The sequence below is a fragment of the Thunnus albacares genome, chromosome 14 (genome assembly GCF_914725855.1).
Source record: "Thunnus albacares chromosome 14, fThuAlb1.1, whole genome shotgun sequence".
Classification (NCBI taxonomy): Eukaryota; Metazoa; Chordata; class Actinopteri; order Scombriformes; family Scombridae; genus Thunnus; species Thunnus albacares.
In genome coordinates this window covers 21,883-48,987 of record NC_058119.1, presented here as the reverse complement: position 1 = coordinate 48,987, position 27,105 = coordinate 21,883, and the positions used below count along the sequence as shown (strand labels likewise).

The 27,105-nt window shown below is 38.7% G+C and overlaps 1 protein-coding gene across 2 annotated transcripts in view; it reads left to right on the top strand.

Moving 5' to 3' along the window:
* vps8 (VPS8 subunit of CORVET complex) overlaps positions 1-27,105 on the top strand; it is a 187,086-nt gene that overhangs the window by 145,023 nt on the left and 14,958 nt on the right. For both annotated transcript variants that reach the window (XM_044373367.1, XM_044373366.1), the window contains exons 33-39: positions 1,939-2,028; positions 7,898-7,944; positions 8,040-8,184; positions 16,999-17,088; positions 17,411-17,599; positions 22,364-22,445; positions 25,839-25,921. In XM_044373367.1, coding sequence (XP_044229302.1) covers positions 1,939-2,028; positions 7,898-7,944; positions 8,040-8,184; positions 16,999-17,088; positions 17,411-17,599; positions 22,364-22,445; positions 25,839-25,921 — 726 coding nt within the window. The remainder of the gene's footprint in view (positions 1-1,938; positions 2,029-7,897; positions 7,945-8,039; positions 8,185-16,998; positions 17,089-17,410; positions 17,600-22,363; positions 22,446-25,838; positions 25,922-27,105) is intronic.

Genomic DNA, 27,105 nt, shown 5'->3' with positions numbered 1-27,105 from the left:
CAAATTTTATCCTGAGTAAGAATATCCACTCACACTAATCCAAATTCATTTTCAGATTCAGAGAAATGCTCCCCAGGAATACAGTTGCCAAGTAGATCAGATGAATGGTTCTTGAGATAGTACATACATACATACTAGTGGAGGCTGGTCCAAAGAGGCAGAGGAGGTTGATCCTCTATTTTTTGAGAGGCAAAAGGGAGATCAAAATATGAAAAAGAATAGTTGGTTGAAATAAACCATTACCAAATCTCAGTTTTTATAAAGTATTTTTTCTCTCTTTGGAAAAAATCCATTGCTGAAATTCTGTTTAAAATGCTTCAACAGCATCACCTGCAGGGCGGGAGGAGAAAGAGCAGTGTGTGTAAAGTGGTGGTGGTGGGGGGGAGGGGGCGCAATTGGTGGAGGTGGAGTGGGGGGCAGAGGAGGATGGGTGCCTGTTGTCCTCCGCAGGGCGGGATCTCTTACATTGGACTCAGTGTATTTCATTTTTTTTCATGCTAATCTGTGATTGGCCATTGCACATAAAATGACGCTTCAAGGGAGGACGTCCTCCCTTACCAATTAACAACCAGAATGCAATATTGACATTGAGTTGGTCCCATGATAGTTTCCAGATTTCATCTTCAATTCTCTCCACTGTAAGGCAGAGTAGCAGCAGTAGATAGCTCCTTGCTATAGCTCCTTCCGTGATACGATCCGAACCGAGTTTTGTGTTCATGTTAACACTCCTAGTGTTAACATGTCAGCTTTGTAGACTATATTTTATATATCGTCCATATAGATAAGAGTGTGTAAGTCATGTATTTAATACATGCATTAATACTTTCTGATGTGAACCTACACTTTTAGATCTGTGAATGTTTTTAATGTTCAATCTTTCTTGTATTCAGCACTGATCTGAACCTGTATCACATTATAAGCTTTGTGCTACTTTATATATTTCTGTATACTAAGAAAATACATAGGAAACACGTGTAAATCATGTGATATCTTGTCTGTTTTTGATGAAAACATAAATTTGTTGTCACAATAGAACAATACTATAAATTTGAATTTCACTTTGTTGGTAAAATGACACATTTGAACCACACTTGATTTTCCTCCTGTCCTCCCCAATTTTTTGAGTCACCAGCCGCCACTGATACATACAGACAGACTGACAGAGTCATTGCTTTATAGTTAGATGAAGCAGCATCCGTGAATGATGTGAGCAGAGTGTCATGTTGCACCTGTTTTTAGTGACTTTCTGCAGGTTAACCACATTTCGAAGGTGCTGCTGTTAGTTGAAAACTTAAGTACTTTGTTGATGCAGAAGTAAGAGTCTAGTTAATAGGACACCAGGCCTATACAAAATATTGAAGGAAACAATAAATATTTTCTTAATGTAGAGGTAATGCATTGTAAAACATATCTTAATTGCTTTACTAATTTTAATGCAGGGTGTACTGCAACTTATAAAACATTCAGAATTAAAATAAATATTGGATCATAACACGTGGTAAGTAAAGTCAGATAATGATAGTACCTCCACTTCAATACAGAAATGACTGACTGTCTGGGATGTTGAGGAGTCAAAGACACTGCTGCACAGATCATCAGTTATGTGGATAATGTTCATGAATGATTAAGCAATATTAATAATCAGGTTGTGTTATACTATTCTGTTGTAAAGCAATGGAAAAATATCCTTTCCATGATTAAAATCAGGACAATCCAGAACAGGCAGTGTGCATGTAAAGGTACTAACTGACAGAACAAGTTGAGTGATGTTGAGTAAAGTTACATTTAAAATACTGAAATATTATAAATTTATCAAGATGTATAAAATCAATTCCCTCAGGGGTGCTAGTGGATGTCTTGCCTATGGCATGAAAATGCCCAGAAACGGCACTGATTGTGTTTGCATTAACATATGCTTCCTCCAACATATGTTCACAGGAGCTGATGACCCTTGACCCCAGCAAGTCAGCTGATCTGGTAATGGTTCACTTCGCTGAAGAGGTGCAGCAAATTATCTCGAAGCTTCAGGTGAGGTCAAAATAAATATTGACATTATTATATTTCTTATTTATTTGGTACCTGCACAGAGCACCAGTTACCAACTTTTACAGACATACTCAATAACAACCTTCTGCACTAAAATACATTTTTACTTTTATGTGAACTAATTACATATAATTGTCACAGAGGTCTTTATAATGTAACACAAAGGAAAAGGAAGTTTTTCAATGCAAAAAGTGTGACATTTAATTTGTTAGATACTGTCTGAGGAAAAACCAAGATTTAAAAGTGTTAATACCCCAGTAGTTGTTATCCAAGCCTTCTCTTGTGTTCTGTGCGCCTCTCTGTGCCTGCATTGTGTGCACAAACTAAGCTGATTGAATATACACTTTTTGCATTGAATGGCTTCCTCCATGTGTTCCTGCTGACCTGTTTGGGAACTTTTTCACTGTTTTTTTTTTTTGAGTTCTTTAAACAATCACAATTGCTTTCCACCAAGATGAAACGTTGTATGGTATTTTTTTCAGAGAACTCTTTGCACACCCATCATAGTAGGGTGTGCAATAGTCACTGTAGGGCCTCACCAGGCCAGACTACATGTTACCCTCATTCTAGGGAACAAGGGACTCAACTTCCAGTGTTTCCTGTGGAACAAGAGGATTGCCGTGGGGGCAATGTGAGCGGGGTGGGGGGGGTACAAAAACATGTACACAAAAGGCAACCATTTACTGCATACTGGCTTTAGAAACAACAATTACCTGTAAACCATTAGGGATGTTCTTAATTATTTTATTATTATTTATTTAATTTTGACCGGTTAATATTCTCAGTTAAACAGTTAAAACTGGACTTTTGTCTCCCCCCTCTGGCAGTGGTAAAAGTAGTAAAAGTGGGCGCTTGTCTGTGATTGTCTGACACAGGCATGCAGCTCACTCTTACGTGCACGCCGAACAACAGACACACAGAGAGGGCCGGTAAGAAGGGGTATGTTTTGACAGTCCACTGGGCCAAAGACATGGGATTTGTCCCAGTATGCCCGATGGCCAGTACACCACTGGCCGTAACCTACAGTTGTCGCTGTAAAACGGTGGATAAATTGTTTTGAGTGTCACACAAACTTCGAGGTTGAGGTCTGAAAATTGTGACTACAAGTTTCCATTTTGTTAACCTGTTGGCTTGTTCTTGATCATGAATAAGCCAGGAGCGGAGGAGGAGGTTTTCGTTGCAATGCTCTCGCTGATGGATGATTCAATGTGTGTTTTTGTTTGTTAATCTGTTCATACATTAGCAAGTCTGGCTACTATTTGCTATTATTTTAATAAGTTATAAAATATTTTCCTACAAGTGAGATCTAGGCTATTATGCCGCTTATACAGTGCACTCAGCACCGGAGGATTCAGTGTGTGTTTTTGCTTTGTTAATCTGTTTCTGTTCATTTGGAAGTCTGGCTACTATTTACTATTTACTTAAACATTTATTTCAGTTAAATATTTTTCGTGTAGGCCTATTGGTCTATTTTATTTCATCTGTTTCACTCCATTGAAGATGACAACGTGTAAATCCTCATGTTCTGTTGTTGTTTATGCTGCTATTTTCACATGTAAAAATGAAGTCTTTTTGATGAAAAAAAATCAAAATGAGCATCTTGATAAACGATTAATCAAACCAATAACAGCAGTCAATGTCAGACAACCTTAAAATACTTTAGCAGTTACCTAGTGTTTCTGTGGTGGTGACAAAATGTTAAAAATATATATATTAGCAGTTTGAATTAAACTGAAACTCTCCGGGGAAAATATTACGCCAAACTCACTTTAAGAAATATGACAAATTAACAATTCCTTGTGTGTCCACAAGAACACTTAACTCTGGAAACACAAGATAAAAGGCGTCATATGTCGACAGTCTTCTTGTCAATTCAGTATCAATATAATCCATAGAGTTAAACTATAATTTGCATATAAACCTTACATTTTGGATTATTTTTGCATCAACTCGCTCCCACTCCCACCCTGTTGGTTAGCTGCACTGTTTTAGTGGGAGAAGACAGTGGTAATGAGAGGAGAACCATTTCAAAAATTAGGATTTCTCACTAAAATATTTGCTGGTGAATTAACACTGTTAACACTATAAATTCACCACTGTTAATTAACCAATGTAATTAACACTGTTAATTCACTGTCTATCGTGTGTGTGACGGTATTTGCGGAGTTTTTTCAGCCCTTGCCATAGTAACTACCCAGTTTGCTGTTTCATGTTTGGTGCTGGGGAGAGCCAAAAACTTCCTATAATATTGAACATGTTTGATTTTTAACGGAGCATCAAGACAAGAAAAAAACTGATTCACACAGCTGGCACTGAGTTTTATGACCACCTTAAAGATGATTGATTTTTTTTTTTTTTTTTGCTGTGGCAGCAAAGATTTTGGCGTGGTGGCCAGCGGTAACTCCCATGATGCCTCACAAGTGTGAAACTCCGCCCATGGACCGAATGTCCTGCTAACAATTAGTCGCTGTGACCTTTGGCCTATGACATCACCTTATCAATATATGAGGTGATCACACATTCCATTTTTCTCTGTGGTGCTCCTGCAAAGCTGATAGAGATACCCTTCTGATCAGACAAGAACAAAGGAACAAAGAGGAACTGCATTTATATAGCACTTTTCTAGTCCTCTGGACACTCAAAGTGCTTTACACTACATTCCACATTCAACCATTCACACACACATTCACACGCTGATGGCAGAGGCTGCCATGCAAGGTGCCTGCTCATCATTAGCAGTTTCAAATCATTCACACTCACGAACCAATGGCACAGCATTTGGGAGCAATTAGCATTATCTTGCCCAAGGACACTTTGACACTTCAACATGTGGACTGGAGGAGTTGTTGATCAAATCGCCAATCTTCCAATTAGTGGACGACCTGCTCTACCTCATGAGCCACAGCTGCCCCCAGTAATCACTTATTAATTATTTCTGATAACCAAAAATAATCTGAATAACCCTGTGATACCTGCATTATTTCTGGTGCCTTGTGTTGGGCTACGGTTATTATTGACTTCTCCTGATATTTTTGCAATAAGTCTTGAATATTTTAATCTGAGCAGTTTAAAGGTTTCAGCAGTATTCAGATGGACCTCAGCACTCATTCAAAGTCACTTCCTCTGACAGCTCAGATGGGGTCAGACTTCCACAGTTATGCCATTCAAAAGAGGATCAACCCACCGGTCTGCGTATGCTTGACTCCTTTTGCAAAGGTTGTAGAGCACTTTGACCCAGGGAGTCGCGACTCTAATGTCAGTAACTATATATATATATATATATATATATATATATATATATATATATATATATATATATATACTATATATACTATATATACTATATATATATATATCCTTTCTGTTGTTGTTGCACTGCTGTGGGCTGGGAGGAACAGCATTTTGTTTTTTTGTGTATGCAAATACACAAGAAAAATTGTTACAAGGATGGTTGAACAAATCCTTAGAGCTGCTACTACCGCTGTTGTGCACACAGCTACATCTGGCATATAGCCTTGGTAGTGCAATCCCCATCCATGTAAATCCACAGAAACTACAGTTAGAATGAGATGGTGACCGATGGCTTGTCAATACCCTTGTCACAAAGGTTCTAATGTCATACGACCGTCATGATACACTCACTAGAATAACGATCCCAAACTGTGTTCTTTTAAGTCCCACAAAAAGCTTATGTACAAACACAGTCGTGGCCAAAATTATTGGTACCCTTACATTTTATTAAAATAATGCACCATTCGCCCTGAACAGTGTTTAAATTAAAATATATTTTATTATCATTGCATGAAAAGTTTGGTTTGCAGTGTGCATCACTGAAAACAGAAGGAAAACTAAATGGTGTCTGAAGACATCAGAAAAAAGGTAATAGGCATGGTCAATGTAAAGAAATTAGAGCTTTTTGGTAAATCACACCAACCTTATGTTTACAGAAGAAAAAATGAAGCCTTCAAAGAAAACAACACCATGCCTACCATGAAACATAGAGTAGGCCACTGATGTTTTGGGGTTGCATTGCTGCCTCAGGCACTGGGCGCCTTGAATTTGTGCAGGGCACAATGAAATCAGGAGAGTATCAAGGAATTTTGGAGTGAAACATACAGCCCAGTGTCCATGGGTCTTCCACCAGGATAATGACCCCAAACATATATCAAAAAGCACTGAAGAGCGGATGAGAAGAAAACATTGGACGATTCTGAAGTGGCCTGCTATGAGTCCTGATCTGTATCCCATTGAACATCTGTGGAAAGAGCTGAAACTTGCAGTTGGGAGACAGCACCCATCAAACTTGAGAGAACTGGAGCACTTTGCTCAAGAAGAGTGGGCCGAACTACCAGTGGAGAAGTGGAGAAACCTTATTCAGAGTTACAGAAAGCGATTGACTGCAGTTATTGCCTCCAAAGGCTGTGCTACAAACATTAAGTTAGGGTATCAATATTTTTGGCCATGCCATTTTCATTTGTTTCATTGTATTAAATAATATGTTAAGTTGTAAATCAAAAGTAAAGTTTCAGTTATATTTGAGTCGCACCCTCAAATTCTAAAGAAGAATGGTGGGACATTTCTCAATTTCACTTAACTTTGGACTTAAAATACATTTGAGTGGGCGTCTCTGTACTATGTGAATGGGTGTCTCTGCACTAAGTGTGTGTATGTGGTATTCCACCTCTTTCCCAATATCTCCAGATGTCTCCTGTTTTGGTTTGGTGGACTGACATGTTTGGCATCGGTACAGGTCATCGCGCCCTGGCACACATTCCAGGTTGCAATTTCCTGACCCTCATTCCCCTACAACAACTTATTTTACTTTACAGTGCTGTGTAATGGAGTCATGGCTTGGTGTTGCTACCCCCAAAACAATGGAAATGCCATAGTGTTAGCGGAGCAGAGCAATGAACCCATGCGCTCTGTGTGGCCAGATGACCATATAAAGAAATCTGTCATGAGCCAACATCAGCTCAGGCTGAAAGTAGAAAAAAACATTAGAAACAGAGTGTTCAGAGCAGTCTGAAGCCGGTGCTTTTTGCTCACAGGGATTATTTCTGCATACATTTACCTCATTATTTGACACGTCAACCACTTTTAACATGAACATCTGACACTGTAACATTATATATATGACTGAAAATAAGGAAAAAAATGATAGGTCCCCTTTAAGCTGTGTTGTTTTGGTCGATCTGACTGTTGATTCAGCTCTACTTTCGTAGTCGTTTCACCCAGTTAAACTTTGCATGCATTCCGCTCTCTCTCTCTCTCTCTCTCTCTCTCTCTCTCTCTGGCTGGTGTTTTCAATCCTCCCACTTGTTTTCGCCAGTTCTTTTGTGTGTATTCTCACTCCTATACATGTGACTTCACCCACCTCACATGGATGAGTCAGCCATATTGCTGTGTAGCTTCCCTTTGCCTTATGCCACAAACACACACACACACACACACATATGCACTGTATATAATCATACCATTAGCTTGGATTTCCAATTATATTGATGTTTCTTGTACTTGAATAGTATCAGCTGTAGTTACTATTATTGAAGTAGAATTAAATTGTTATAACAAGAAGTTGCATTGGTGGTTTTTGCCTGAATATTGTTGAAGTCAACCTCTGCCATACAAAGTACTCCAAATTGCCTTCATTGTGTTGTTATTTCATTGATACTACAAACTTGGCTAAAATAATGTTATGACTGAATTTGGGTGTAATGTGAATTCAATTCTATTTTTAATTATTAATTATTGATTATTTCTGATAACAAAAATTAATCTGAATAACCCTGTGACACCTACAGTCACCACCAGGTTAATGTTACACGCTTAATAATTCTCTGTCTGTCTCTAGGATGACCAGCTTCTTTTCAAGTTCCTCAGCTGCCTCCTGGAGTCACGGTACTGTTTGCTTTATGTTCTGATCATAACACTCTCTTCTCTTTGTCTGTCTCTCCTTCCTTTCCTTCTCACATCTCATCTGCTTTGTTATTCAGGGAAGGCCATCCTTCATGGACCATCCTACCTCTGGAACGTGACCTCCATGAGCTTCTGCTGGACTTACTGTGCCGCTTTGCCTCCCAGCAGCTCCTGAGCTTCCTCCGGACTTCCCAGCACTACAGACTGGAGGAGGCTATACAAGTATTCCCTACTATACTTTGGTTATGTGAATTGCACTAAACTAAGATGACCGACATGGTGAACATTACACCTGCTAAATATCAGCACGTTAACATTGTCATTATGAGCATGTTAGCATGCTGACATTAGCATTTAGCTGAAAACACTGCAAATGAAGTGCAGCCTCACAGAGCTGCTAGAATGGCTAGAGACTCTTAAGCCAGATTTATGGTTGATGCCTGGGAGTAACAAGAGACTTGCCAAATAAACCTACTGAGTTGGTTTTATCTATAATTCCGGTTCAGATTTCTCCTGTTGGTAGTACTACTTCAACACTGGACAGATTTATAGCCTTGTTTCATTAGACTATTGCATGCAGTTGCTATATACACGTGTCATTCACTGTAAGAGAGTGAAGGTTACACTTCATGTTGTCTTCTCTCTCAACAACCTCTACTGGCATTTGAAACCTGGAGGAGGAAACACAAGCAGCCCAAGCTGACCAATTACAGTTCTTGTTGTGTCAATGTGGTATCTCTGTAGCTGCCGTAGCTGTCTTGGAGTTTTGAGGAGCTGCATGTTAGCTACAGCCTACATATCGCCACTACTTGCGTAGGCACCATAACCACTCAACACAACCATAAATCAACTATTAACTCTTGTTATCACACAAATGGTCACTCCAAAGCAGCTACTTGCATTCTATACAGAGCCTTGCACGCACACATGAAGGAGACCTAACTCACTAAAGATTATTGAGTTGTTGTTTAATTGCCATATTCATGCTTTTAATTGGATACAATATGTAACTGAATATTTTTGATGAAATTCTCTGTGGTATATAATTGAAAAAATAAGTAAAAAAGCATAGTGCAGCCCATGACACTTCCCTCTCCCTGGTATTTTTCATTCCAATAGTCTCTGGACAGACTTTCACAAGACTATTTAGGCTGGTTGTATCCTTCACTGTTGGTGGGAGCAGCAGATGAAAGAAAAGGTCATAAGACTCAGTAACAGGTAGACTGTGACCAAGAATAATTTAATTGACTAAAAAAATTATTGCATTTTGGAAGAAAGTTGCTGGCCACGCTTGACAATCATTTATATTTATATTCCATGTTAGCAGGTTGTAAAGCACTGTTTACAAGTTCTAGTAAGAGTTTAAACTTTGCACAAAGAATGCAGTGCTCTACCAGTTTTACATTCAATAAGTCCAGGGAACCTTTAGGTGCTCTTGAAGAAGAGATCAGACCAAGGCATTTAGTTTCAATGCAGGAAACTTGCAGAAAGGAGTGATAATGCTGCGGCAGTTCTCCTGTGGATAGGATGCTCAGATGCACAGTCCCTAAAATATTAGACTGATACTTATATATCATAAACTCAGTAAAAAATTGCCTAATTCCTAATATTAACAATAGACACTCATATCAAAATTCATGTTAATATCAATAATAATTGTGATCCTGTTACATTTCAATTAATAGTAATTGTAAATGGACTGTATTTGAATAGCATCTTTCTAGTATTCCAACCACTCAAAGTGCTTTTTACACTACGAGTCACATTCACCCATTCACACACATTCATACGCTGGTAGCAGGGGCAGGGCTATCATGCAAGGTTCCAACCTGCCCATCAGAGGGAATCTAATCATTCACACAGATTCATACATTGATGGCACAGCCATTAGAAGCAATTTGGGGTTCAGTATCTTGCCCAAGGACACTTCGACATAGAGACTGGAGGAGCTGGCAATCGAACTGCTGATCCTCTGATTAGTGGACGACCCGCTCTTCCTCTCGAGCCACAGCCATAATAATAAATCAATCAATCAATCAATCAATTTTTATTTATATAGCGCCAAATCACAACAAAAGTCATCTCAAGGCACATAGAGCAGGTCAAGACCGTACTCTTTAATTTACAGAGACCCAACAATTCCCCCATGAGCAAGCACTTGGTGACAGCAGTAAGGAAGAACTCCCCTTTAACAGGTAGAAACCTCAAGCAGAACCCGGCTCTTGGTGGGTGGCCATCTGCTTTGACCGAGTGGGTTGAGAGAGAAAAAGAAAGAGGGAAAAGGGGCGGGGGGACAGAATAACAACAACGACAACAGTGAATTGATGTTACATGAATGCATACAGATGGAGAGGAGGAGGAGGAGAGAGGAGCTCAGTGCATCATGAGAAGTCCCCCAGCAGTCTAGGCCTATAGCAGCATAACTAAGGGCTGATCCAAGGCGAGCCTGGTAAGCCCTTACTATAAGCATTATCAAAAAGGAAAGTTTTAAGCCTACTCTTAAACATAGAGAGGGTGTCTGCACCCCGGACCGAATCTGGAAGATGGTTCCACAGGAGAGGAGCCTGATAGCTGAAGGCTCTGCCTCCCATTCTACTTTTAAAGACTGTAGGAACAACCAGCAAGCCTGCATTCTGAGAGTGCAGTGTTCTAGTGGGATAATACGGTACTATGAGCTCTTCAATATATGATGGTGCCTGACCATTAAGGGCTTTGTAAGTTAGGAGAAGGATTTTAAATTCTATTCTAGATTTTATAGGAAGCCAATGTAGCGAAGCTAAAATGGGAGAAATGTGATCTCTTTTTCTAGTTTTAGTCAGTACATGTGCAGCTGTATTCTGGACCAGCTGGAGAGTCTTTAGAGACTTGTTAGGGCAATAATCCAGCCCAGAGGTAACAAATGCTTGGACTAGTTTTTCTGCATCTTTTTGGGACAGGATGTGCCTGATTTTTGCGATATTATGTAAGTGAAAAAAGGCAGTCCTTGAGATTTGATTTATGTGGGAGTTAAAGGACATATCCTGATCAAAGATAACTCCCAGATTCCTTATGGTGGTGCTGGAGGACAGGGTAATGCCATCCAGAGTAGCTGTATCATTAGATAATGTGTTTCTAAGGTGTTTAGGGCCAAGCATAATAACTTCAGTTTTATCTGAGTTTAGTAGTAGGAAATTGCAATGCAGTCATTACTACTGAGAGCTATAGGAACACATGGATCAATAGAGTTATGACTCTTTGTCAGCCTGACCAACGTGCTGAAAAGGAACCTAGGGCTGTTTTTATTCTCTTCTATTAATGCTGAGTAATAGGCGGCTCTGGCATTACAGAGGGTCTTCCAATATGTTTTAAGACTATCTTGCCAGACTAAGCGATATTCTTCCACTTTGGTGGAACGCCAAATCCTTTCCAATTTTCACAATGTTTGCTTTAATTTGCATGTTTGGGAGTTATACCATGGAGCTAACCTCTTATGTTTTATTATCTTCCTTTTTAAGGGGCCGATGGAGTCGAGTGTTATTCGTAATGAGCCTGCAGCAGTATCAACAAGATTATCAATTTGGGAGGGACTAAAGTTAACATAAGAGTCCTCTGTAGTATTGAGACATGGCATTGAATTCAGTACTGATGGAATTGCCTCCTTAAATGTATCTACAACACTATCAGATAGACATCTAGTGAGGACATTTTTGTCTAATGGTGTGTAATCCAGTAATAGGAATTCAAATGACTCTATCATTGTTGTCACCCTAGTAATATGTGTGATAAAATTATTATTATTATTATTATTAATAATAATAATAATAATAGGAAACATAATTGTCCTATTAGAAATAATCAGTACAATCATATTGACTATAATAATCATCATCCTCATTTTCATTCTACTAATAATAATAATCTGTGTAATAATAATAATCTGCAGTATCTACAATACTGGGTACTAGAATATACTAAAAAAGCCCACAAAGATAGTCCTTCTCCTACCATGGGTTAATGTGGTAATGCCCAACACCCACTGAACTAGGTGCTCAGTCCATAGTATTGTATAATGAGTATTGTAAAGAAGAGTTTTAATTTTGGCTTAAAGTCTGATCTAATGTCAATGGGGAACCATTGAAGGGAAGCTTAAATAGGTGTAATATGATCAAATTTTCTTGTTTTAGTCAAAATTATAGCTGCAGCATTGTGAGCCATTAGAGAGCTTGTAGCACTAGCATGTGGTGTGCCTTACACTAAACAGAGGTTGGCCAAATTATACGCAGTCATGGGATTAATTGCCACTGCTATGAAAATGATATTCAGCTCTTTTTAGTTTAATGAAATATTAAGAGAGCAAAAAAAAGGCCGAGAACAGAACCCTAAGATACTATGAGTATACAGTGATCAGTGGTGCCAAAAGCTGCACTAAGATCCAGTATTCAGAGAGGTGGAATCTGAATCCATAGCAAGCAGAAGATCATTCACCATCTTATAAGTGCAGTTTCAGCAAGCAAATTGAAAATGTTCAAATAGATTGTTGTTTGGATATGCTGGTAAAACATTGCTGAGACACAATACTTTCTACTACTTTTGAAAAGAAAGAATTTTTTCTAATCCTTTTGATGCTCATGTTCTAAATACAGCATCTGCTCTTCCTGGAGTGAAACGCTAGAATTGTCCCATATGTTTTCCCCAAATTTGAGTGTACTGTCACAATAACCTAGGTTCTTTAGTAAACTCTTACTTTTCAAACAAGACATTTATTGTATTTTTAACAGTTGGATTAGTGGTTTGTTTCATCAACTTTGGCAACACATCTGAATATAAATACAAAGGTAGAGGCAAACATACGCACTCTGATTCCATTTCTTTCCACTGTGGAATATCCCTTGTTGCAAAATAAAACTTAATGGACCTAAGTTGCATTGCCTAATAATACCAGATTATATTTGGACATTTGGACAAACCGCATTTACAATATGGTAAGTCTAGTAGGGACAGCCAAATTCTAGCACAATTATTTTTCCATATGAACCCAATAAATAACTTTCTAAGTTTCTGAAAAAAGTCATCAGGTGGAGGCAGTGGAATATTCTGAAAAAAATACAGTATTTTAGGGAGTGTGTTCATTTTTATAATGTTAAATCTGCTAATCAAGGACAGAGGCAGGGACATCTGTCTATTAGTTGATTCCACTTTCCTCCATTGAAGGTTCATATTCCCAAATATGTCAACTGATATACCACTTTAAATTGGGAGGCTTCTACAGAGGACTTGGTGTTATTGATTGCATATCCTGAGATGTCACCAAACACTTTTATTAACTCTAGCAAAGCAGGGATAGTCCAATCACTAAAAGTAAACAATAAGGGGCATCCCTGATGGCATCCTATTTTGATGGCAATCGATTTTGATATATTTCTGTTTGTTAATATTTGCCATGAATTTAAATATAGTAACTGAACCTATTTTAAGAATGTATTCCCACATCCAAATCATTCCAAGATAAGGCCACTCCACCGTATCAAAAGCCTTGTCGGTGAGTAAGGATAGGAGGGCCTTATCTGAGGTGTCCTCCAGACTTTGAATGATACTGAAAACCCTCCTAACATTATGGAATCCTTGGCGTCCTAAGATAAACCCATTTTCATCCCTATGCACCACACTGGATAGTGATTCTTGCAGCTGTCTTACTAAAATTTTGCACAGGATTTTGAGGTCAGGATTTAATAGACTTATTGGTCTCAGGTTTTCACTCACATCTGTTGCTGGGCCTTCCTGGTTTTTTATACAGGTCTATTGGGAGCCCATCTGGTCCTACGAGATTTACCAGATTTCATGCCATCAATACTTTGAATATTCAATTTATCCAAGAATGTATTTTGGACCTGCAGGTCAGATTTAACTTGGGATTCATATAGATTCTCATTATATTTTCTAAATTCTTTGTTTATTTCAATAGGGTCTACTATTGTATCGCTATTATTGTTTATAATTGAAGTTATGTTTTTTTTGTTTCTAGTTGTTTCATCTGTCAAGCTTGAAGTTTGCCAGGTTTACCCCCTTGATTGTAAAATGACTGATTAAGCCTGAATATATCGGAGGCTGCCCTAGCTGCAGATAATTTATTATACTCTGCTCTTAAGAGCAATAGTTCTTTTTCTACTGCAGAGGTTCTATTCCTAAATACCTGTTCTTGAAGACTCTGTATTCTGGATTCTAATTGCTGTCTTTTCTGGGGTGATTCTCTAGATTTGAATGAGGTATAACTAATAAGGCCTAAACGCACTGGGAGCGATAACTGACTTCATCTGATGCGCCTCAATTGATGCTCCTATGGCGCACTGTAAGCGTCAGATTTGAAATTCCAAAACCACAGAACCAACACAAATTTGTCATTTTGTCCTTGTATTAACCGCTAGTTGGATGTAATGAATGAATGAAAAGGCGAAATGCAGAGGAGGAAAATGAAACTGAAACTAAGAGCATCTGTGTCCACAGTAAATCATTTGTTGACTGTTTGATGATTATTTTTCACTCACTGGTATTATTTGTGCGTTAAAATGTGACTGCCGTGAAATAAGCAGAATATAACATTTTATCTCTCTCATTCAGAGGTTTTGTTCTCACTACCGCTCGCTCTCCTTGCTCGACCACCGCCGCGCTCCTATTCACATATACCAGACAGCATGGTCGGTCCATGAATATACAGCCATAGTAGTAGTCCTTTACTTTGGAAACCAATCCTGCCAAGATTAAAAAGTCTGAAAAGTACTAGAGTGACATGAGTAATCTACATCATTAGGTTTCAAGTGCCTCCAGATGTCTATCAAATTTAACTCTTTAATAAAATAATAAATAGTTGTTCTACTTCCTTTATGTGTTTGATCAGCACCTGTAGATCTGTCCTTAAATGGGTCTAGTGAACAGTTGCAGTCCCTGCAATTATGTTCTCTCCTGGGAGGGATCCAAGTGTGAGAAATAGATCTGTAAAAAAAATTGGGCTCGTCTGTATTAGGACCATAAATGTTTACCAAATATAAGTTTACTGAGAGGAGAGATCCCTGTATGATCAAGTACCTACCAAATTTAGAGTCATAACTCCTCTGGCTTGTGACGTAAAAGATGCTGCATAGACGCTAACTCCTACTCCTAATTCTTATATTGTCATCTTTCTTGGTTCAGTCCTCTCGGCCTTCTCTGAGACTGTTATAAAATAAAAAGAAAAGAAAAAAATAAGAACAAACAACCCTTCCTACTCCATGCTACATTGTGTAGTAATAAATACACAGAGTAGAATATGATGCATAAGTGCAAACTTATTAAGTTAAATGTGTGTTCACACCTAATAGCCTCTTACTTGTGTCGCTCAAAGAAGGGAGTAGGGTGTGTTTCAGTCCGTCTTTTAGGCCCGGCTCAGTTTCTCAGCTCGGATGTTGACAGGGGGTCATCTTCACACTCTGACAGCGGGTTTCATGGCAGCTAATCCTTGGCAACGTTGCGGAGAAACCAGCAGAGTCGACTCACTTAAAGGCGAGTGGGGAATAGAAGTTATCCTTCACCTTCTTCTGCAGGGAAGGTGGAAGAACACTAGGTTGAGCATCATTCTTCTTCAGATCCAGTAACATGCTTGGTTGAACACAGAGAAATCTCCATTCATCCAGTGAAGTTGAGATTTTATGGCCTTGTCACAGTCACATATATGCGGGAGTTACTTCCTGACATTGGCCAGCAAGCAGCTGGGAAGTGCTTTTCAATGGGCAAGTGGAGTGTTTAGCCGAGTGTAATTAAACACAGAAAAGTAACTGACAGTGCAGTTTCATGAGCTTGAACCTGTATCAATGGATGACAATTTTTGCAGGGGTCTAATTTCCCTCTTTCGTACATTGGGGGGACATGTCCCCCGGTCCATCATGGCAGTTACATGCATGCTCTAAGAGGAGTTCATTAAAATACAACACCCGCAAATGGCAAAACCTACACAAAAATTGCAAATTGAATTCAAAATGTCTGACTACCTGTTGGACTTATGGTATGGTTCCAAGAGGCTTTTTATATGTCTGGACACAATACATGTACCTACCAAATTTTGTTCATCTAATCAAATCAAATTTAAAGGTGGGGGCTTCAAATTTGAAATTTTCTAGGGGGCACTATCAAGACATTTTGCCACACATATGCCCAAGACTCATAAAATATTACATTTTTCACCACTTATGATGCATATGCAGAGTTTTGTGAGTTGTCAAGCATGTTTAGCCCCTCAAAAATGCGATTCTTTTGGGCAAAAAATAAATAAATAATAATAACAATAACATTTCCTTCAAATACAATAGGTCCTTTGCACCATTTGGTGCTTGGGCCCTAATAATTCCTTGAAATACAATAGGGCCTTTTTTGAGACATGAAATCCAAAATGGCTAACTTCCTGTTGTGTGAAAAAATTAAAGAAAAAAAATTCTGAGCAGAATGATGAGCGTAATCCTCCCACTGAATTTCATGAACATCAAAGCAACTTTGTTCCAAAGTAGGGGCACTATGGAGCCCACTGGCCACACCCAAGCTCAATCACTATAAAAGATACAATGTTCCCCCACTTCTCATGAATGTGCAAAGTGTTGTGAGTTCTCAAGCAGCTTTAGCCCCCCAAAAATGTGATTCCTTGCAGAGAAGAAGAAGAAGAATTCCTTCAGATACAATAGGGCCTTTGCACCATTTGGTGCTTGGGCCTTAAATAATAATAAGAAGAAGAAGAACAACAACAACAACAGTCTCTACAAAAACAATAGGTTCCTTGCCAAGGAACCTATTGTTTTTGTAGAGACTGTTGTTGTTCTTATTATTATTATTATTTATAGGGACCTGGCACTGAAAGTGCAAGGAATCCTGGCACTGAAAGACTAAGAAGAAGAATGACAACAAAAACAATAGGGCTCCAGCAGCAAGCTTTGCTGCTTGGACCTCTAATTAACCCTGAATAGGGGGGTTCAAATAAAGTGTTACTCATGTGCTTCTCTCTGTCTTTTTCCCTCTTTTATCCTTTCTTTGTCCCTTAAGATAACGCAGAAGTACCACCACAATGAGGCTACAGCCTATCTGCTGGAGAAGAAGGGAGATGTTCATGGAGCTTTTACTGTCTTGTTGGAGGTAACTACATATCACTCAGGGATTTTTCAGTTAATTTCATTAATGAATGAATAATCCGTCATTTACAGATTTGACACATATATACAACGGCCTTAAAGTTGTAGTGACTGGCATATCATATGACATGTCATAGATATGCACACATATCGGTGTGCATATGGACATCATTTTCAGTAGTGACGTAGATGGAAATACTCAATTACAGTACCAATAGCAAGTATAAACTACTTAAATACAGTAAATATATGTACTTGCATTCCACTATTGCTTTTTTATGTAGCTCTTATTGTCACTAAAGTGCCTTTAAACTCTCTCTCGGAAGACATTGAAGGAAAAACTGAGCCTCCTCACTGCTGAGGCAAACAGAGGAGGTGAAGGAGGACATAGAAGACAAGATGAAGGGGAGGAGAAAGAGAATGAATCAACACTGACAAGAGTAGAGGATTCACTAAATGACATTATCGTCTTGTGTCACCAAAGCTCTCAAAACCTCGACCAACCACAAAGAGAGGTAGTTTCAGTGTGTATGTGTGTATGTGTGTGAAAGAGTGGGAGTGAGAGTCATCAAAATACCACACACACATACATTTGTTCCTGTACTTTTAGTACATATGTGTGGTACTCCCATATCACATTCATGTGTGTTTGTCTGTCATTTTTTATATTTTTTCATCAGCACATGTACAGCTACACATCTGCAACACCAAGTAAACTACATTTTAGAATACTGTGAAGCTAAGAAAAAGCCCTGTATTTCTAATTTAAGATATATGTTCATGGTTATATGTATCATTCTAAAAGACAGGCTCTGTCATCAGCCGGCAAGAGAGACACTCTGTGGTGGGTTTGTGTTTTATAACTGAACTAATAACAGGAAGCAAGCTTTTTATTTCTCTGACATTTTTATGGAGATAGATTTGTTTCATAATAAAAAATAATTATTTGTGTGAACAGATCGACAATCTGTGTGTAAATGTGTAATCTGTAAATATAAACACATTCCACAAATACAAAAAAGATTTGTAAACTCACAAAAATATTGCAAATATATGGAGTTCAATAGAGGCGGGGATCTACCACACCAGACAGGACCCCAGGTGCAGGCTGTGCAAAGATACTCCTGAGACAGTTCAGCACATAATAGCAGGGTGTAAGATGAAGGCAGGAACAGCGTACATGGAACGCCATAACCAAGTGGCTGGCATGTACAGGCACATCTGCACTGAGTATGGGTTGGAGGTCCCAAGGTCACAATGGAAGACACCTATCAAGGTGGTTGAGAATGACCAAGCCAACATCCTGTGGGACTTCCATATCCAGACTGACAAGCTGGTGATGGCTAACCAACTGGACATCATGTTGATCGACAAACAACAGAAGAAGGCAGTCGTGATAGACGTAGCAATCCCAAGCGACAGCAACATCAAGAGAAAGGGACACGAGAAGATTGAAAAATACCAAGGGCTGAAAGAGGAGCTAGAAAGAATGTGGGGGGTAAAGGCAACAGTGGTGCCAGTGGTAATTGGAGCACTGGGGGCTGTGACCCACAAACTGGGAGAGTGGCTCCAGCAGATTCCGGACATCTGAGGTCTCTGTCCAGAAGAGCACAGTCCTAGGAACAGCTAAGATACTGCACAGAACCCTCAAACTCCCAGGCCTCTGGTAGAGGACCCGAGCTTGAGGAAGACACACCACCACACCCCCCATGGGAGGGCGGTGAGAGGGAGATTTTATATATATATATATATATACATATATATATAGCAGTAGCTTATGTTAGCATAGCGTAATCTACATATTAACAGTGAACAATAAAACTACAATGCGACATTTCTAAACCAAAACAACTATCAACACCAACAGCCATTCTATCAAAGACCTTCACCAGGATGCTGCCACTTCCGTCATATCTTACAACAGTTAACGTAGCCTCACTGAAACAATGTAATCAAACTAAACACAGTGCTTTTCAGCAAAGACATTACAACGACATTAGTAGGAGTACACTACTAATAGGATGTGAAGTGCCTTGTGACTTTTACCAACCTGAAAGAATAAATGAAAAATATAAAGGATGAGGTGGCTGATAACTGCTAACTGAAGAAGCAGCCAAGCCACCGCTTTAGAGAGCTGAACAATGCCCACAAGCATCCTTGTGCCTTTCATACTCAAACAGAAATGTATACGAAAGTGTGAGCCAGATAATATACATAGAACAAACAAACACACATGAACGATCACTGTATGACACTAACATGAACCAATGAATGCACATTACTAGACGCTGATTATTAAAAACAAACAAACAAACAAAAAACAGCTCATAGAAAGACTCTTTGAAATGCGGAAATGACGTCGCCAACAGGTGTGTGGATTTTCATTCAGACCAGCAGAAAATTTGTTTCAACACTCCATGTGTATGAAAAGCAAATCCACACGCGTAGAAATGAGATCCACAAATGTTTTTTCGATTCACAAATAAAAACAGAGTTCACAAATTAATTTAATGTATTCGCAGATATAGAATTTGTTTTATATTTGCAATATTTTTGTGAGTTTACAAATCTTTTTTTTGTGTTTATGGAAGGTGTTTATATTTACAGATTACACATTTACACACAGATTATCAATCTGTTCACACAAATCATTATGAAAAAATCTATCTCCATACATTTTCATGTTACAAATGATGAACAGCATTAAAAAAGGTATTGTGGAGTGGGTGCTCTGCAAGTGTACTTGATTTGACTGTAACTGCAGTAACTGGGCTCCTAAATTTGCACCCAAAATGTTAAAGCACCCCAAATAACAATCACTCTGACAAAACATCCAATACAGAGTGAAAACCGAGATATCTGCGGAGTGCAACAGATGAAAGAGCAGGGGCAGTTAACACATAGGTAATTGGAACAGTTATAATTAGAATTAAAATAAGTTCTCTTGCAAATCAAACATCCCAAGATATGAGTGGAATGTATTATTCTTGCAACTGCATTTGTAACTGTTTTTTCCCAAATGTTTCTTAACCATGTCATGCAATATACTACCTCCGTACACTTTACCAGCAAATATTACTGGGACCACTACAGAAAATTGCAGATGAACATTTAATATGCAGGAATTCACATTATAGACACTACCACTGACTATCCCTGTAACAAATTGGCCACAATTTCACATACTGACCTTACACAGTCCAGCCATAAACTAGGTTTTGACCTAGTCTTGTTTTGCTTTTTTCTATTTGTCTCCATCTCACTTATTACAAACACAAAAAAAATGTTCTGCTGTGTTGAGACAAAATCAGTAACAAAAGAAATGGAGCATGAAAATGTTATTTTAAGTCATCACATAAATCCATGCCTTAATACTACATTCACAAATGAATCTCAGCCTCAGAAATAGGCTTTGAGCAGGTCCAGCAAAAATAGACCGGTGACCTGAAGATAGCGCACTGTGACAATCATGGTGGCTATAATGGCAGTGGACTTTCTCTGGTCTACAGAAGCTTGCTGTGATATACAGTATTTCTTTTTAAATTACGTCGAGCAGCACAAGTTCTTTAGGTTTCCTATTTTGAAGAAAAGAGGTCCATCGGTATCTGAGGAATTAAAATCCTCACCTCAGTGAAGAACCTCCTTTTGTGCACCAAAACACAACACTGAAATTCATGTCTGTGCTTAATGGTAGCTTATGGTACAGTGAAAAGTATTTTATTTAAGCATTTAAATGATTAGAGAGGCTGCACAGTAATGCCACTGCAGCAGTTATCGTGAGACATTTAAGCATAGACTGTAAAAAAAAAAAAAATGGATATAGCCACTGTGACATCACCCATTGGTTTGTGGACACCTGTTTTGAAGCCATAAGTTTGCTTTTTGACCGTCGCCATCTTGGATTTTTGGAGCAAGAAGTGATATTTGATATTTGGATGAAAGGGTGGAGCTGACCCTAACACTAGCTGCCAGCTTCTGGCTTGGTTTGCACAGTGCATTTACAGTCTATGATTAACTGTGATAATGCCAATGCTAATGCTAATTTTCCCCAGCAAAAAACAGGCTTAAAACCATTAAAACATATCGTACATACTGGAAAAAACTGAACATCCGATTCCTTAGTTGGTCTTTTAGTATAACCAAACGACTTTTTTAGACAACTGAAATGTTACAATTAACCTTCATGAATGAAAACACACTGAAATAGCTATGGCTACGCCTATACTCTGTGAATCTAGGGTTACGCCATGGTTACCTAACCATTGTTGTCCCCAAGGTAGCAAGTGGCCACACCCTTAATTATGAATAACTTTAAGCCTGAATAAGTTTTAAATGGGTAAGTTGTATAAAAATTTACCCCCTTTGTACAGTTGTCATGAACAGGTAAATTAGCTTTAGAGACCAAAACTGTTGGTTTTGGTTTTGTTTATTTCTGCTGTAAAGTTGGGCATTTTAACATGGGGGTCTATGGCGATTGACTAGCTTTTGGAGCCAGTCTCAAGTGGCAACAGTGAAATAAATCAGAATCAGTTCAACTTGAAATAAAAATGCCCTGCCAGCTCTGATTGAGCGTAGGATTCATCCTGAGAAGGGTTACCTTATTGCAATCTGTGCATAACAGCCGTGCTGTCAGAGGTGTCTAAAGAAAACACATTAATTGCCTTGAGATCCTGACCACTTCTGTTGGCTGTCAGAGGTTTAAATAATTAATGAATAATTAATTTACCCCACATATGTAAATGCACACAACACCTCTCTTAATTTGGAGACGCCTTATTGTCTCTTGTTGCATTTTTAATAATCAAATTTTTATGTTCACGTATCAGTGTTTTTAATGTTTAATGTAACAGTTGTCTATTTATCGCAGTGCATACAAGCTGTTGACGTCTTTGTGACAGATTTGATATAGAATCAAACATCTTGTTGAATAAACTGAGGAATAAATACCTCCTGTAGAAAGAGACCACCACTTTCCGATCACGCACATGCATATGTATCTATGTTAATGAAAAAAGAAAAAGAGACAGATGAACATACGTGTGTGCAGTAGGGCTGTTTCAAGTAGCACTGCCATACAAACAAATGGCATTTTGATTACTCCTCTCAACCCCCCATCACAAGCATGTGCATGTGCTAAGCACTTGCACACGTAAGTGTATTGATGAAAAAAGGATAGAGGCAGACTAACATACGTGCATGCGTGGGGTACAGTTGTTTCAAAATAGCACTACATCTCTTTCTCTCTCTCTCTCTCATTGTTTTGTTTTTTTTTCTCACAGGTTCTATGGTTTCCACTACTAGAGACCATGATGGCTCCTCAAAAACAAGTGAAGGGGCTCAATGCCAAACACACCTCTGAGGGTACACGAACAGACACACACACTTGTTTGTATATTACTACACATGTCAGCAGGATGTTCCAATCATGTTTTAGAGCTGATCTGGAGTCATTCACTGTTGGACACATATTGTGTTAGAAATACCTCCCCCTCTTCTCAGTCACAACTCTGTTAACACTCTTCATTGACTTTTCATGGTCCAATTATTTAAACAAATATAGGCTAAAACTAAATGGGGCTGGGGGGGTAACCCCAGGTAACTGACTGACTCAGTGGCAAAATTGTATAAGGAACATTAATGTAAAAGACACCTTAATCACAGATGTCTGAAAAGGGTTTAAGCAATGAAAGCAATTAGTAAGCTAAACTTAACTGATTCCTCCAGTCCACACCGAAGTGTCCTTGGACAAGATACTGAACCCCAAATTGGCTGCACCATAGGTGTGTGAATGTGTGTGTGAATGGGTGGATGTGGCTTATAATGTAAAAGCGCTTTGAGTGGTCAGAAGACTAGAAAGGCCTTATACAAGTGCAGTCCATTTATCATTTAATTATTGTACATACTTCCAAAATTTCAGGTGTAAACACTTTCACAGGATAAAATGTCTTAAAATGTAAACTCTTGCATGTGAAATATTTTATGCATGTTGCAGTGTTCGTTTAAGCACCTAAAGGAGTTGAGGTGTAAATTGAAGTGTAAAAGCTAAAATCAGTTGAAAACAGTGGGAAGTGCGATGTGTAAAGTGTAATGTAAATGGCTGCATTTATAAAGCGCTTTACAATTTGCTTCATTCACCCATTCACACACACACCGATAGCGGCAGGCTACCATGCAAGGTGCTGTCACAACCATCTCTCTATTTAAAGCAAGGAATTTCTATCTGTATGTATGTATGTATCTCAGGAACCTTTCATCCGATCTACTTCATACCTGGTGGATGGATTGCTGGGGAAGCGGGGACGTGCAAAGTCGATTGTGTGAAGTTGTTCGGATGAGTGGTTCTTGGGAAATATATAAAAATACTTCATAAATAACATTGATAACGCTGATTTGCTTCTTCTTCTGCCTGTGGGGTCAACAAGCGGAAATACAGACAGCGCCACTCTGCCATTGCAACCCACGCTGTGGTCAGAGGTGGGATTACAACCATAGTGTTAATGACTTGAAAACATTCAAGACTTAAGCTCTACTATTAAACTGTGTAATGTTACTATGAACAAAACTAGGCATGTACGTTCAAGACTTAGTGCTGTATGTCTCAGGCATGTTCAGAAATATATAAAAATACTAATTTGCTTATTCTTCTGCCTGTGGAGTCAAATAACAGAAATGCAGACATCCATAGTGTTAATGACTTGAAAACATTTAAGAGATTTAAGCTCTACTATTGAATTGTGTGACATTACTTTGAATGAAACTTGGCATGTACGAGCACGTATGTACAAGACTTAGTGATGGATGTCTCAGGCACGTTCAGAAATATACAGTACTGTGCAAAAGTTTCAGGCACCCTATACGTTTAGATTCTTATCCATCATGCAATACCATCAGAGAGGTGTCTGATTTTATTCATGACATGACAGTTTGTTCATGACATGACAATGACCCCAAACACACAGCTAGAGTCATAAAGAACTATTTTCAGCAACAAGAAGAATGATGAGTGATAATGATGATGAGAATGAGAATGATGACCCTAACCCTGCAACAGATGGTATGGTATGGACCCCACAGAGCCCTGATCTCAACATCATGGAGTCAATCTGGGATTACATGAAGAAGCACCTGAGATGGCCTAAATAATAAATCCACAGAAGAACATTCTTTCTCCAGGATGGTTATAACAACCTACCTGCAAGTTACCATGATAAACTGTGTTAAAGTGTACCGAGAAGAACTGCTGCTGTTTTAAAGGCAAAGCTGCTCACAGCAAATATTGATTTCATTTAGGTATCTGCTGTTTACTCAACTTTGTAAGAAGTTAATTGATAAATTAAAACAATTTATAGCAATATTTTGTAAGCATACTCACTTTACTTTTAGTGCCTAAAACTTTTGCACAGCACTGTATAAAAATACCTCATAAACAACGTTGCTTCTGTAACGTTGATTTGCTTCTTCTTCTGCCCCTGAAGTTAACGATCGGAAATACGGACAGTGCCGTTCTGCCATTGCAACCCACATTGTGGTCAGAGGTGGGATTACATCTTTAGTGTTAATGAAAACTTTCAAGAGACTTAAACTTAACTATTGAACTGTGCACTGTGAACGAAACTTGCCATGTACATTCAAGACTTAGTGCTGGATGTCTCAGGCATATTCAGAAATATATAAAAATACCTCATAAACATGACTTCGACATGACTTCAACAAGCACAAATACGGACAGCACCAGTCTGCCATTGCAACCCACATTGTGATCGGAGATGGGATTATATCCGTAGTGATAAGAACTACCAAAGAGAATGAACTGAAAAAAGTTAAGAGAGTTAAGCTCTATTTCCGTTCCTCACACGCGGGAACTTTGTATGTATGTCCAAGACATAGTGAAGGATGTCTCAGGCATGCTTTGAACGGGCACTACAGTTCATCCAATCAAATTCAGCTCAACTCAAAATTGTAGTCTCCAGATATTCTGTGTGTGAGGCATTTAGGTAACATCGATAAATTGTAGAGTCTACTGATGGCCTGCATGTGAGGCATTTAGGGAAAATCGGTAAATTGTAGTGTCTACCAATAGTCTGCATGAGAGGCGTTTAAGGGAGGGGCAAAACTCTCCCTAGGTATTGAGAAATCGGCCTGTTCCGAACAGGCACATTTTGAATGGGCACCGCACTAGTTTGGAGCAATTTGGGGTTCAGTGTCTTGCCCAAGGACACTTCAACACGAGGAGCTGAGGATCAAACCGCCAACCTTGCAATTAGTGGACAAACCTGCCCTACTTCCTGAGCCACAGTCACTTTGAAATGTCTTAATTTCAAACTCTTAGGCAGTTAAATTATAGACTTGTATGTAAACCCTGAAAGTAGTTGAATTAACAGTTGAAGAGTAAGAATTAAAAACTGTTCAAATGTCAGATGAAATAAGAGATGAAAGCATCTATGGAGACTATTACTCCTGGTATTAATCTGCACAGGTCTGCACTCTATTAAATTAAATTTTTGAATATTTAATTTCCCCTACCCTTAGAAGCCCAAAATCAACAGAAGCAGTTTTGAGTATGTCCACAAACATTTCTTTCTTATAGATTGTGTCTGATATGATCATGTTTAATTATTGAGAACCTTTTGTTTATTACTTCTTCACCATCTAACACAGTATGACAAGCTTTTGTTCTGTTGAGACACTAACCATCATCTTGATGATGATGCAGATAGTGCTGTCGATTAAGATGATATTATGTTTATGTCTCAGTCTTGAAGGAGCTGACAATGAAAGTTCTCAACAGTATGAGCAGCTTTATTTCACTGCCTGCCATCATCCAGCGAATACTGCAGGTGTGTATGTGTGTTTTTTAACTTACGATTTCTCAGTCTTCCCTACTTTAAAGAAGTGATTCTTTTAAGTATCAAATACTCACTGTCTCATCAAAACATAGCTAAATACACTAGTTCTGTGTTGTGCTCCCTCCTAGATGCTCTAACTATGACTGAGGTAATGCTTTTAACTATATTATAGACCAGTACTTGCCATTTAAAACACGCAAAAGAAATAGATGGCATCAGAATTAAATTATACCTCCAAAGTGGTCTGACAAGTTTTCATGGAATTTTTAATGCTTTTTTTTTAAAAAAAACAGTGAGAAAAGCTCCTGCACAATGTCTCATTTACTGCTGGAATATTTATTAGCTCACAACGTTTTGGTCAGTCTGACCTTCATCTGAGTTCTCAGTATAAGAAAGAAACTAGCATTACTAGTGCAAAGATGCAATACAGCACAGAAATGTACACAGTACTTTCCACTATGCAACACAAACTATAGTAGTGCTGTGAGTGCTAAGACTTTTATGTGCAAGACTGTTGGTAAAAGGAATTCCTAGCTCTGTTACTTTGGCAACTGAGGGCCCGAAGTTGTTGCCAAAGACATTAGCCTGAAGTTCACTAAACAAAGGGGTGCGGTAGGTGAATTAACAAGTTTTTTTTAATTTTTGAGAGGGCACAAGTTACACAACGCCTGTGCACTCTGCTCATTATGGATCGGGCTCTTTCCCTTTATGCACGAGCAGATCCGTTGCCTCTGCAGAGAAGCGCTCCTTCTTACTACTTGGCAAATGCGCCGTCATAATAGCAATCCGCCAAGGTGCAAGTGCACCTGGCTCTTAAAGAGAATGGGAGATGACAATGTGATTGGTTTATTGCATCTTACGCAGAAAACACACCCATGATTAATTAGGATACTTAAGGACAACCCCTTTGAACCATATGCCTGGCGCAGCAACCATTTTTCCGCCGTTAAAATAGCAAAAGTGGATTTGGACACACCCTCAATGCAATTGCGCCATGCGCTTCAGACAGTGCGCTTTAGATCTTTAAAATAGGGCCCTTAGAGTTAAAGGAGGCTAGCTTTCAATAAAAAAACAGCTGTTGTTGGCTTTTGACGGTTCCACTTAAATTTGGAATCACTGTAAATGTCAAGGTATTCATAATCCTCAACAGCCTCAATTTACTGACCAGCAATTGT